A 12,052-nucleotide genomic window follows, 5' to 3' on the forward strand; every position below is an offset into this window, starting at 1 on the left:
CTTAAATGCGTCCTAGTGCTGCTCTCAGAAACCTGTGTTTGCAGGGATTCTGGCCTCTCCTACCAAGCCAGCTATCATCTGTACTTATTACAGCACAGTGCCGTTAAAAATAGATAAGGCTCAAGGAGCTGCGACATACGAGACAGAGATAGGTGAACCTGCTTCACAGACCCACGGTGCCAGCCCAGACCTCCACGGATTTCAGGTCTGGGCTGGCTCTAAGAGCGAAAAGGAAAAATGAAAGAAGCATTCTCTGTTTACTTCACAAATGGGGCAACCCCAAAGGCACCTCTCCTCCTGCCTCATACTGAAATCCAGCATCCCGCACAGGGGCCCAAGCAATTCCTAATAGAGCATTAAGCATGAAGTTAGTGCAGGTAATAACACTGGTTTATGCATTTAGATGCAGTATTTGGATACCAAAAATGTATTGCATTTGAGCCAATAAACCCCATTACTGCTGCCACACAGCGCTGAGAAGTGCACTTTTACGTGGCTACTATAACTCCGTTAATACGGAAAGTATGGAGTTGATGAAAAGCACACGTTCTGCCGCCTCGAGGGGCCCAGGGTGCCACAGCACACTGCCAAGGGAACACAACCCTGCATTCCCTGGCCTGCAGCATTACAGGGAGCCACATGGCCCCAGCTTTCAAACAAGCATGTGTTATTCGGCATGCAGAACCACAGAGAAAACTGCCTGCTATTAGGCCACAATGACTCCTGCATTGAGCCCTGGCGGGGCTCCACACCCTATGGATCCAGTGTGGGATCCCTGGTTCATCCCAGCCACATTCCATGCACGAAGCATGCATGATGCCTCTTCCAGTGCTCAACCAAGACCAGCAGGCGTGCTAAGGAAGCATCTACCCACCATCCCTGACGTACATGGCAGCAGAGCCCGGTGCAGAGCATCTGCTGGCATCCCAGGAGCCAAGTAACCTTCATGGACATTTGAGACCTGCTGGGATAATCCTGGAAAAGCTGGTTACACTAAAATGGAAGTGGCTTTGAAAGACAAACGCCCGATCCTCAGATGCACTGCTCACTGCATCTCTCCTCCTGAAGAAAAGCCAACAAGAACTACCAAGAGAGCCCAGCTAAGGCAAGAAGCAAAGCAAGAGAGAGCTGCAAGAACGAAATGAAAGCGCTTTTATTCTGGGAACAAAGCAGACCAGCCGTGCTTCGCCCTCGTCCCCCAAAAGCTCATCCTCGCTTTCATGGTACAGGGAAGAAAAATCTATGAACTCAATTTCTCCCATCCATTTTGCAGCCTCTCCCCAGTCAATGAAGTAGTTAATTATAGTTTTTCTACTGGTTTAATTCAGCTGGAAGAGTCAACCACTTCATTTAATAATTTAGTTGAAACTTGTCTGCACGAGAACACGCTCATTTCCCATTCACTTTCAAATTAAATCAATCTAAAGGCTCCCAATAACACAGCAGCAGCAACACAACCCCCCCCCACAACTGACAGTAAACCAAAGTTACTCCTCTTCGTAAATTGACTATTGTCTCAAGGCCTCTGAAAGAAATCAATGCACATCACTGCCTAGAAACTATTACCTATCTGCGCTGGGCTGCAATAATTGAGCACAATTAGACACAGAATTCAGAGAATTCATCAAAAAGAACGAAAATAAAGACATTTTCCACTGAATTCCTGTTCTGCAAGCAAAAAATGGGAAGTGATTTGTCCATGAAACCCTCAACAATGAATTCAGATTAAGGGCTCTGCTGCCAATCTCAGTGCTTTCATAGCCCTTCATTCTAGGATTTTTACCTACAGCCCCGTTGTTCTGGGAGCCAAATGACACTGAGCAAAGGTGGCATCTCCAGGCTCCACTGCTCCATGCTTTGTGTAACTGCAACCCCATGCCTGCAGGCTGTCTCCCAGGAGCTGGACATCACACACAGCTCCCAGTCCTGTTCCTGAACAGTGCACCCAGCTCAGACACAGGGTAGAAGTGGGCTGCCTAAAAGAGCAGCAACCAAGGGAACTTGCCATGCCAGGGCTCTTCTTCCCATAAATCTACTTCCCTTTATATTAAAGGAAGCCACTGTCAGCGAATGCGGTTTTCAATATATCAGCCAAATATGGAACTGCAGGAACTCAGTTATAAATCCTGCAGGAAGCAGGGGCGGGCACGAGGGTGAGGGAAGGCTGCTCTTACACAACCCTGGCAGAGCGAGGCTGCCCTACTTCCAAAGGGAATCCTGCTCCTACCTCCATCACTTCCCTGACCGCAGCGCACAGTGAAGGCATCTCAGAGCAACAAGGGAAAACACTTCCAAACAGGGGAGCCCTTGGCAGCAGCTGCAGGAAGAAGCATCCAAACCCCTCCAGAAAGCATTATGGCACTACTCTAACTTTACACAGCTGTCTTGTAAAGCCACTGCAGGCTGTAGTCTAACACAAACCTAGACAGCACACATTGCAAGTGGAACAAAGGAAGAGCAGAAAGAGCCTAGCAGGCCTACTGCTACGTGTCCTTTGAAGTTGCACATCTCTTAAGGCTAAGCATAAGACAAGATGCTCCAAGAACAATACTTTTCCTTATAGCAGCTCTCTCCAGAAGGAAAACTCTTGTTTGTTAAAACCTAACACATGTGAAAAGCCATAACTACGCAAATAAAGACGGGAAGGCTGAAGTTGCAGGCAGGACTTTACAGTTTATGGACCGCAGAGATCTGTATTTACTCATCTCTTTCAGCATTACCGACTGCAAGAGGGAAATGATGCTTAAGCTCTTTAGAAACCTTGCCCTGCTGCAGGCTGCCCAGCTCCAAATGGGACCCTTGCCACCCGCCTTCTATATCCCAGTGAACCATCACGAAGGGCAAGGCGATGAGCCAAGGTGCAGACTCCCTGTGTCAAGCACACACCTCCATCAGGACGTCGCTACGGCTATGAGCACTCATTGAGGTTCAAGCTGTGCCAAGATCTTATTAGTACTACAGAGGATTGCATTAAAAATACATGAAATATGCAGACAACCACACTTTCTTTATGTGGCTTCATTGCTTTAAGCACCTGCAAACAGAGATAACATTTGAACAGCAACTTTCTGTATGTGCTCCACTATTTTATCGTCTTGGCTTGCTACAGGATTGATGTTTGGGAAGTGGCTGAGCTCAAAGGCGGCACGACACAAGCACCTGCTCCAAGTCCCACTCCTGCAGATCAATTGCAGCCATTCCCCACGGGCTCAGCCTCCACCACACACAGCACTGGGATGGGGATGAGAACCTCCCTTCAGAGGCCGGTTCCTAGTGCTGCAGCCGTCCTTTGACAAATATGGAACCCCCACCAGCATGCCTTGACCGACAGCTCTGAAAGGGGTCAGAAAGCAGCCATCCAGTGGACGTGGCATTTTACCCTACAGCAAAACACTCCCCACCTGCCCCGAGACAAGGGAAGGAGCAGCAGCACTTCTGGGAAATTCCTCGCTTGGTGAAATGCATTGCATCAATCTGTTGTCAGCACAAACAAGCAAAAAGCATCCTAAGCTGTAACATTTACCAGTCAATACCCCAGGTATGCAAGAATCCTCTGTGTCGTCTCATCACCATGGCACATTGTTCAGCCATCTCCATGACAGGTAATCAAAGCTCTTCACTACCTCTCCTTTATTAATCCTTGCTTAATCCCCTTTGAAATTGCAGCTGCGGCTTTCATTAATGAAACCCTGATTTCTTAAAATGCATAAAAAAGCATCATCTTGAAATCTGGCATTCCAGATCACCACGAACTCCCTCCCCTTCTACAGAGCCACAGCGCTGCAGCAAAACCAGAGCTGCTGTTTCACCCTCTTCCACACGTGCCATGGGGCACAGAGATGGCAGGCGCCAGGGTGACAAACACTTGATGCTACGGACGGGCAGCACGAGCATCCTGCACCAACCCTACTACCCAAGGTGCAGGCTGGAGGAAGTGAGCTGCTCCTCTGCTGGTGGCACTGCTGGGACCCTGATGGGGCGGACAAGGTCAGGGCTTCAGCAGGGCTTGAAGCAAACCAAGAGCAGGAGACGGAGCAGCGTGGTCGCATATGGACATCCACCGGCTCTTGGTACCTCAGCTGCGGCCCCGCCGCCTCCTGCTCTCCCACCGTGACACCTACTAAGGCTCGGGGCTGTTTTCCTTCTTTTGATCATCATTTCTAACACCGTCTTTCAGCCCACATTCTCCTCCCCCGCCGTCCCGCAGTGAGGTCACGATATGCTGGTGACAAGGTTCCCATGGCAACAGACTGATGACACAAACATCAGATTAGGAGTTCTCCAAGGCGGGAGGAGCAGGAGATGGGCTGCGAGGGAGCGGCTGCTCCTCCAACCCATCCCTTCGGTGATGGCGCTGGGAATAGGGAACATCACTGCTGAGAAAATTGCTTTTGGTAGAAATGGTTGCTTTTTTTTGAAGTTTGCCTCCATGTGAAAGTCTCCGAGTCGGAGCCTTAACATTATTTTAATGTACTTTTCTGTATTTAATCATCTCCTGCTCCAGACACTCGTCTGTTACCATGGGAATGACAGCCGCACAAATACAGGATTATGGCTATCGCGCAGGCGGAGAAGGGGAATTCTGAATAAGGTACTTACGTTCAGTAATTAGCCGCTGCACGAAAACCCTCACAATCATGAATTTAGATTGATGCATTTATCTCGGCGCTCGAATACAACTGCTCAAAGGTGAGATTCTAGCACATCACACGAGTACTTCTGACTAACGGGCCCAGCTTGGAGCACTGCTTTATCCTGCTCCCGGCCCTGTTTTCCCCTTCTCCTTCCCACCAGGCATCCCCTGTGCCTGGCTCATGCCTCGTGCCCACCCATGCGCTCTGTTCCTGCTTCACTGAAGCGTGGAGCCCGCCCAAAGCAAGCCAGGCACCAGCGCCCCTCAGTTCCCAGGTGAAGAAGGCATGAGTCCATCAGGAATGCTGCTGGCACCTCTGGACCAGCCTGCCCAGCTTACACCATGAGTTCTGACTGATACACATTAAAGCTTTTAATACTTTTTTTTTTTAGGAAATGGACCAAGTTTTCTGCTTTAACTGGAATTACTCGCAATTAATTGACCCGGAGTGGCATCCGCAAACAAATTCTGCATTATTTAACTGGATTCTTATACAGAAAGTTCCCAAAAGCATCCATCACCCTCCACAAGGTGCTTGTATCTCCCTGTAACAGGCCCCAGCGCTAGTGAAGGAGGATGCTCACCTCTGCATTGCGCTGACCAGCCGTGACTGCACCCCCTAAAATGCACCACCCCCTTCTGAGTAGCTGAACTCGAGGAAGTGAAGGGTTGCGTCCCTGGAACATGGAAATGATCCATCATTTGCCAGCCTGCATCCTTTAATCGCTGACGACACGTCCCTCTTTGCATATCTGTTGCTGCTACAATTCCCCTCCCAGCACACGATTCCCTCTACCAGCTCTCCCTGCTTATTAGAGAAGACAAAAAGGATGCAGAGAATCTGATCAGAGCGATCGTATTTTCTCCAGGCACTCCTCTGAGTTTAATTCTACTTAAGCACATCTTAAACAGTCCAAACAAACCTTCCCGCGTCCCACGTCCTCCTGCTCCCCTCCAGCACAGAACGGGAGAGCACTCCCAAAACAAGGAATCAAGCTGCACTTGAGAATTACTCACTGAAGAGTAGCACTCCTAAATATACCAGGGGAAATCAGAACCAAAACCAACAAGATGGGGAGGGCTGCAGGCTTTGCAGTACAGAGCCAGGAGAGGACGTGTTCCGAGTCCTCCTCTCCTCACCCGAACGGGACAATCCCAGACAAGCTCAGGGATGCTGAAGCACATTTTGGACAGGTTTTTGTAACAGCAGCAGCCCATTGGAGGTTATGGATGCTCTGCTGGGGAGTGGAAAGGCTGCAGCCGCAGTGTCCAGAGCACCCGAGGCCATCCCCACTGTTACCCCCCATCACCACGCTGCAGCTCACAGGGGCCATCGCTCCCACACTCACGCATGAAGCGGCTCGTGGCTGATGGTTCCCAGCATCCGCACTCGGCAGCTCCCCATGCTCATCACCACTCACGTTACACGCCTCAACGTATTCACTTACCTAAGGAAGCAAAGGAAAGGGAAAACACAAAATTAGGACAAACGTAGCAACTATTTAAAGCCTTTACCAAGCTTTTGCAGCCACATTAAGCCCCCGCAGGCAAGGCGAGGTTAACAAATACTGCAACAACTTTTGAGGCCTTTTTATTTATACCTACATCTGCATGAGCAGAGGGATTTGACGAGTAATACGTCTCAAATCGCTCCTGTGATGTCAGCACTGTGGAGCATTAACTGCTCCCTGCCCGAAGGAAACGGGTCAAGTTTAATTCTTCAAACAACCCTTACTGGTACAATAACTCCTTCTCCAAGCCAGAGATAGGGAGCACAGGAATCCCAGCAGGGCACAAGCCCTGGGATGCAGATCAGCAGGCAGCAAGGAGAGCCTGAGCTCAAAGAGGAGCCAGGATGAGGCCTCACTGCCTTGTCAGCCAACAAAACCTCACCCAAATCCAAAGATAAGGGAATTACAGCTCTGGGAACTCTTGAACAAGGTTACTGTGAAAACTGCAAAGCTGTTTAAACACACGCCTTTGCCAACCTATCTCTTCATTACTCACAGTCCCTCCTAAAAGCACAGTTCCATGGCTGGTGATACAGAAACCCTTCTCCACCATGGGGACTCTACAAACAGTAACAAACCCTTCGAAAGGCTCCCAGAGCAAGACTCTGATATCCTGTGCCAGAAAATGTCTCACTGCCTCCTCATCCATTGGAAAAGCTCGCTGGACCTTTGGCCAAGCAGACAGCCTTGGCAGGATCCCTGAGGTCCTTTTGGTTTGGGGTTGGTTTTTGGTGTTCCTTCTGCATTACTAGCTGCAAAGGCTGTGTCACACAGAGGAAGTGTGTCACACAGAGGAAGAATCCCCACTGCTTCAACGTTATGAGCTATGTGCACGAAGAGATTAACAGAAATTAAAGGAGATACAATAAGCTGCCTGGAAAAATGTTTCCTTAAAAATCCCACTTCAAAGGCTACGTGTGTTGCAGTGGCCAAGAGGAGGGATGAAGTAGGACAACTGAAAGCCATCCCACTGGATAGCAAACCAAAGCTAGCCTGAAACAGAAGCTGCTGCTTTCAGTCAAGGTAAGAAAGGACACGTGTGCATCCAGCACAACCTGAACCACACGTCCTCAAGTCCCTGTTCCAGCACAGAAACATTCCTGCTTCACCTGCATCCCTCTTCAAGACATACCCCCGAGGCAGTCTTGCTGCCTGGCTTCCACTTCAATGGCAGGGAGCTAAAGCCAAATGATCCTCACAGCATCAGAGTGACAACAGGCTAAGAGGAAAGCAGATCTCCTGTGCAGAGAGCCACGAGCGACCGGCCCGTGCTGCCCTTGCAGCGAGGTTCACCCACCCCTTCCCACACCAGCACCACGAGCCCTACGTCAGCGCGTGCGCGGGCTGCTCCACACATCCCTCAAGCAGTAATTACACACAGTAATTACATATTTAATTGTTGCACATTAATATCACCTCAGCCTATAATTACAGCTTATTCATGTAAGGCTAATAAAGGAAAACAGGCGTATTTGCATAAAAGTTGTAATGAAAAGTATAATGATTTTACTAACAAGATGTGGATAAGAATGCATATCTGTGACAAACACTTTGTGTCAAGAAGAACAGAAAACGATTTTCTTTCCTGAAGATTATTTCAGGCCCATTTAACACAATCTGTACCACTCTGTTGATGTGCAGTATCTTGCACACATCAAGGCAGATCTGGGTAACGTTCCTGACTTCAAATAAAATTTCATTACTATATTTAGTTATAGAATGCTTGCAAATGGTTGCATGGTTAAACTTGATAAACACTGGGATTTGTAAGCGCCGGACAACCTCGGTGCCCATTTCTCTCTGTGCTGCTCCAACACCGCAGCGGTTCTGCCCCTGCCTCCTCGCGCTGCCGTTTACGTTACAGCTTAATTCTCACCCATAAAACAAGCAATTAAGAGTCAGTACAAACTGCTTTGGAGTTCCTGAGGCCAAAGATAAAACCAAACCGGCTTTTGGAAAGCTGCTCGTGCGGCGGTGAAGCAAAAAGCAGCGCTAATTATCAATAATTTGTCACCTCTGATTTGAGCAGAGGCGCTGGTGGGCACGCATCTGCATCCTGCGCAGCCCCGCGGCGGGAGGCATCTCGGCTGCTTCCGCAGCGTGCTCTCCTTGGCTTCCGGGCAGCAAGAACTGCTCCAGCGCGGGAATTCCAACAGCAGCGTTATGGAAACCAGGCTCGGGACAGCGGGAAGCGCCACAGCAGTGTCCACGCAGCCTCATCCCCAAAGTTCCCACATCCCCTCGGCCGCAGCTAAACAAACACCTCAAGGGAAAAGCAGGAAATGAACGCCGGAAGCTCAGCCCAATTCCCTTGGTAGTGACAATGAGACCTCGAATTTGGCAGAACTCCTGGTGCTTTACAGACACCCCGCTTAATCCCCTCCAAAAGCAGATAGGCGATCCTTGCATCTGAAAGGCTGATTCTATATTATTCCATATGGAAAGCATTTTCAAGTTTCTCACTTCTTAAGCGTTATTTGCTTCCCAATTACAAGCCAGCACATCTTGTCTCCTCTTACCTACTCATTACCAAGTGTGGCTACTTAGCAAACAGCATCCTCAAGGCACACAGCGGATTTCTGGGGCACAGGGAGGAGACAGGAGGATGAGTTTGCTGCCTTGTACTCAGGTATGCAATTCTGAAAGCTATATTGTGAAGGCAACAGCTGCACAGAACATCTGGAAAACCTCACTGCCTCAGAGTGCTTCTCAAACCAAGGGGAAATGTGCCAGCTCCTCCAATAGGATTCCGCACAGTTCAACAGGCTTTATTGGTCTCCTTGACAACATGCATCGTGACTCAGTTACCCGGTTCCTCAGCAATCAGGAATTTCACCCTAGACAAGGGGGTGCAATTCCCGCTCCCCACAAGGATGAGCGGGCAGCTGCCTACAAGCTCTTTCCCAAGAGACCAGGTTTCCAACTGGAGCGCTCTGGCACAGCCATCCCTGCTGTGTTTAGCTGCAGCCATGAGCAGAGGCACCCTGAAATCCAGACAACCTGTAGGAGTACGTCTCTTGCAGCAAATCTCAGTTTACTGTTATCTATTGCTCCACCTGCCATTCTGTTTAACTACCCAGTCATCTTCTGAGAACCCTGTGAAACAATTAGTGCGCAAACTCCATGACAGACCCAGCCTGGAAGCGCTCTCACAAGGCTGGAAGTAACTGCATGGAAAGAAAAACTCCTGCCCAAAGTCTGCATCTTTGGTCATTCCTCTATTTCCTCATTAACCCCCAGGACAAAGACAAGGGAAACTACACAACATGTTCCTGCTTTTTCTTATCAAAGTAATTAAACCTGGCTACGAAACCAGCTGTGAATACAGAATGAACACCAAGAAACCACCACATCAACCAGCACAGCGTCAGCAGGAGGAAGAGCACAAGGCCAGCGACACAAGGGATGCTGATGCAGAAGAGAAGCACCAGCTCAATCTGCCCCTTTGTCACAGCAACACACGATTCCTGGGGAAGGGCAAAACACATCCTGCCCCAGGACACATCCCAGCCCTAAATGCAATGTGGACAGTTGGTGTTGGTGACCCCAAGCCCCCACCCAGCACCTACACCTCAGCCTTCTGCAGATCAAGCACCCTGCCCCATCCATGCTCTTCACGTGTGCTCCTATTTTGCCCGCTAGCCATTACAAAACAGTGCATGTAATGCAGCCATTAGTTCATCAAGGGAGAGTTTAAACATGACATACTAGTAATTAAACTGCAGGAGAACCTGGCTAATTCCCATCAATGATTAAGAGCCACTGCAGACCAGCAGATTTTACAAGCGAGTGCACATGCAATAAAAATCTCGCTCATTTATTTTGACAAGTGTCACTTCACATTAAAGGTACTCTGCAGCACGAACTCCAGTCCGGAGCACAACTCTGTTCCCAACACGGCACCTCATTAGCCTCAGACTCAGCAAAACACTTGGCCACGTGCTCAGCATTCACCCCGAGAGCCTGGGAACCGCACAAGACACGCACCGAAGATGGGACCTCCATCACCAGGAGCTGCACACACTCACACCAAGCACCACTGCATTACTCCACGGTGTGTTTCTTAGCCCCAAGTTATTTCCATAGGCATGGTGAACCTCGATGGAGAATGCTGCCTGCCCATTGGCAGATGATGACGGAGCAGCACCCGAGTACCTGTTTAAAGACAACAGCAGGGTCACGGCCAGAAATCAGAGGCCAAAGTCACCTTTAACAAAGAGGAAGCACAAGCTCAGCAACACACAGGTCTGCAAGGCCACCTTCAAGGGACCCTCCCTTGAGCCAGGCAGGTTCTCTGATCTCTCACATTGAGGAATCACTGTCCGTGATTCACTGGGGGTTTTAATAATACTTGCCCCATGTCCTCAGAGCTCCCCCCCCCCAGTGGAAGCTCCCTGCGCTCGAGAGCTCGCGTGGGAAGTGCTAATCTAACTAGTTCAATCACGTCTGACTCAGCCGCAGTCTGGTGCGGTTCCACGCGGCAGGATGCTCCTACTCAGTCGAAACAAGCGGGGAAGCAGGAGCCAAGAAGCTCGCCCGTCACGATGACGGCAGATGGGGGCACAGACAGAGCCCTGGAGTCGACATGGAAACATTTCCAACAACAGGGCCCACATCCCGGTAGTTTTTAGTGGGTATTTTAGGAAAGACTTTCCAATTTCAGGAAGGAGCCAGGTGCCCACATCACACCCGAGAGCGCTCGCTCCCGAGCGTGCTGCCACGCTGGGATGCTGGCAAGCGAAGCAGCAGCTTGTGCTGCCGTCCCGTGAGCCCTCGCACACCAAAACTCCCCTTGGACGTGAAGGGGAGCTTCAAAAGCCCCTTTGCTTTCCACCTCATTCAATGCCACTGCCTGAACAAATCGTACAGCCTCCCATCGAGCGCTTTCATACCAACACGCTTGGCAACTTGAGAGCTGGTTTAAAGAGAAACGTGCTACAGGAGCCCTGCCAACCACAAAAAGGTCTTGCGACTCAGGAAGATCAATTGTGATGGGGAGGAGACACACTGACACATTCCTACGTAAACCATTTGATGTCAAAAGTTCAAAAATCTGTATTTTTACATGCCTGCTCAGAGGCAGGTGCCCCGCGTTACTCCCTCAGCCTCTATCTACGGCTATCTCCTTGTAACACTCCACCTTCCCTGCAGCGTGCATCCAGGCAATTAAGTGCAGAACTTCACTACAGGCATCAGGGGCTTCGGAAACAAACGAGGTTTCCAGCAGCAGACGTGCCTAAGCGGGGTAGGGAGAAGCCAAGCTCACAAACACGCTCAGAGGTAAACATCCTCACCACGCTGCCAATTACACCTTTCCATTCCCTGGCGAGGCCAGCACGTGCTCGGGACTACCACACGCCTGGGGCTGTGGACTTCCCCCATCCCAGTGCGTGCCGCTTCCCCCTGGGAATCACGCAGGACCTTACGCTCAACTTTGGAAGCACCTGGGATGAGGTGTGGATCTGCAGAACACGCCCAGCTGCTCCAGGGAAACCCATCCATCATCCGAAACAGCCCCAGGGAACACCCAGCTACGGGCAGCAGTCAGGGGCTGTTTTGGGGAAGTTCACTCCAGCCCCACGCTGGGCTTTAGGCGATGTTGGGATGCAACTTTTCAGTGCAGCTTCACCAAAAGCAGTGGTGGGGCAGGGCCATTCCCATCAGCTCCAGCAGAAGACGAACCCCTCTGCAGTCCCCTCTGAGCATCCTGCATGCGACACAGAAGAGGTGGCTGCCTGAGCAGTTTCAATTGCTGGGTCACACCTCGGAGCTAAAGCCCCTGCACATCACAAATCCCAGGCTGCCCTCTTTTACACCTTGTGTCGATATGGCACTAAGTCTTGTGAAATATTCCAAACGACTTGCAAAGGGATGAAATGAAAACAGAGGCAGCCACCAGAAGGCTTAA

The 12,052-nt window shown here is 50.2% G+C and overlaps 1 protein-coding gene across 11 annotated transcripts in view; it reads right to left on the reverse strand.

Moving 5' to 3' along the window:
- Window positions 1–12,052, reverse strand: part of CADM1 (cell adhesion molecule 1) — a 138,688-nt gene that overhangs the window by 85,119 nt on the left and 41,517 nt on the right. Inside the window, exon 1 of one of the 11 annotated variants that reach the window (XM_057428289.1) lies at window positions 5,983–6,054. The exons of 9 other annotated variants lie outside the window; for them this stretch is intronic. In XM_057428289.1, coding sequence (XP_057284272.1) covers window positions 5,983–5,986 — 4 coding nt within the window. In that variant the 5' untranslated portion in view covers window positions 5,987–6,054. Of the gene's footprint in view, window positions 1–4,121; window positions 4,174–5,982; window positions 6,055–12,052 lie in introns of those variants that run through there. One more of the 11 variants, XM_057428288.1, reaches the window with a different exon arrangement.

The sequence above is a fragment of the Pezoporus wallicus genome, unplaced genomic scaffold (assembly GCF_028554395.1).
Source record: "Pezoporus wallicus isolate ANWC-B61680 ecotype Strahan unplaced genomic scaffold, APGP_CSIRO_Pwel_v1 contig_7819, whole genome shotgun sequence".
NCBI lineage: Eukaryota > Metazoa > Chordata > Aves > Psittaciformes > Psittacidae > Pezoporus > Pezoporus wallicus.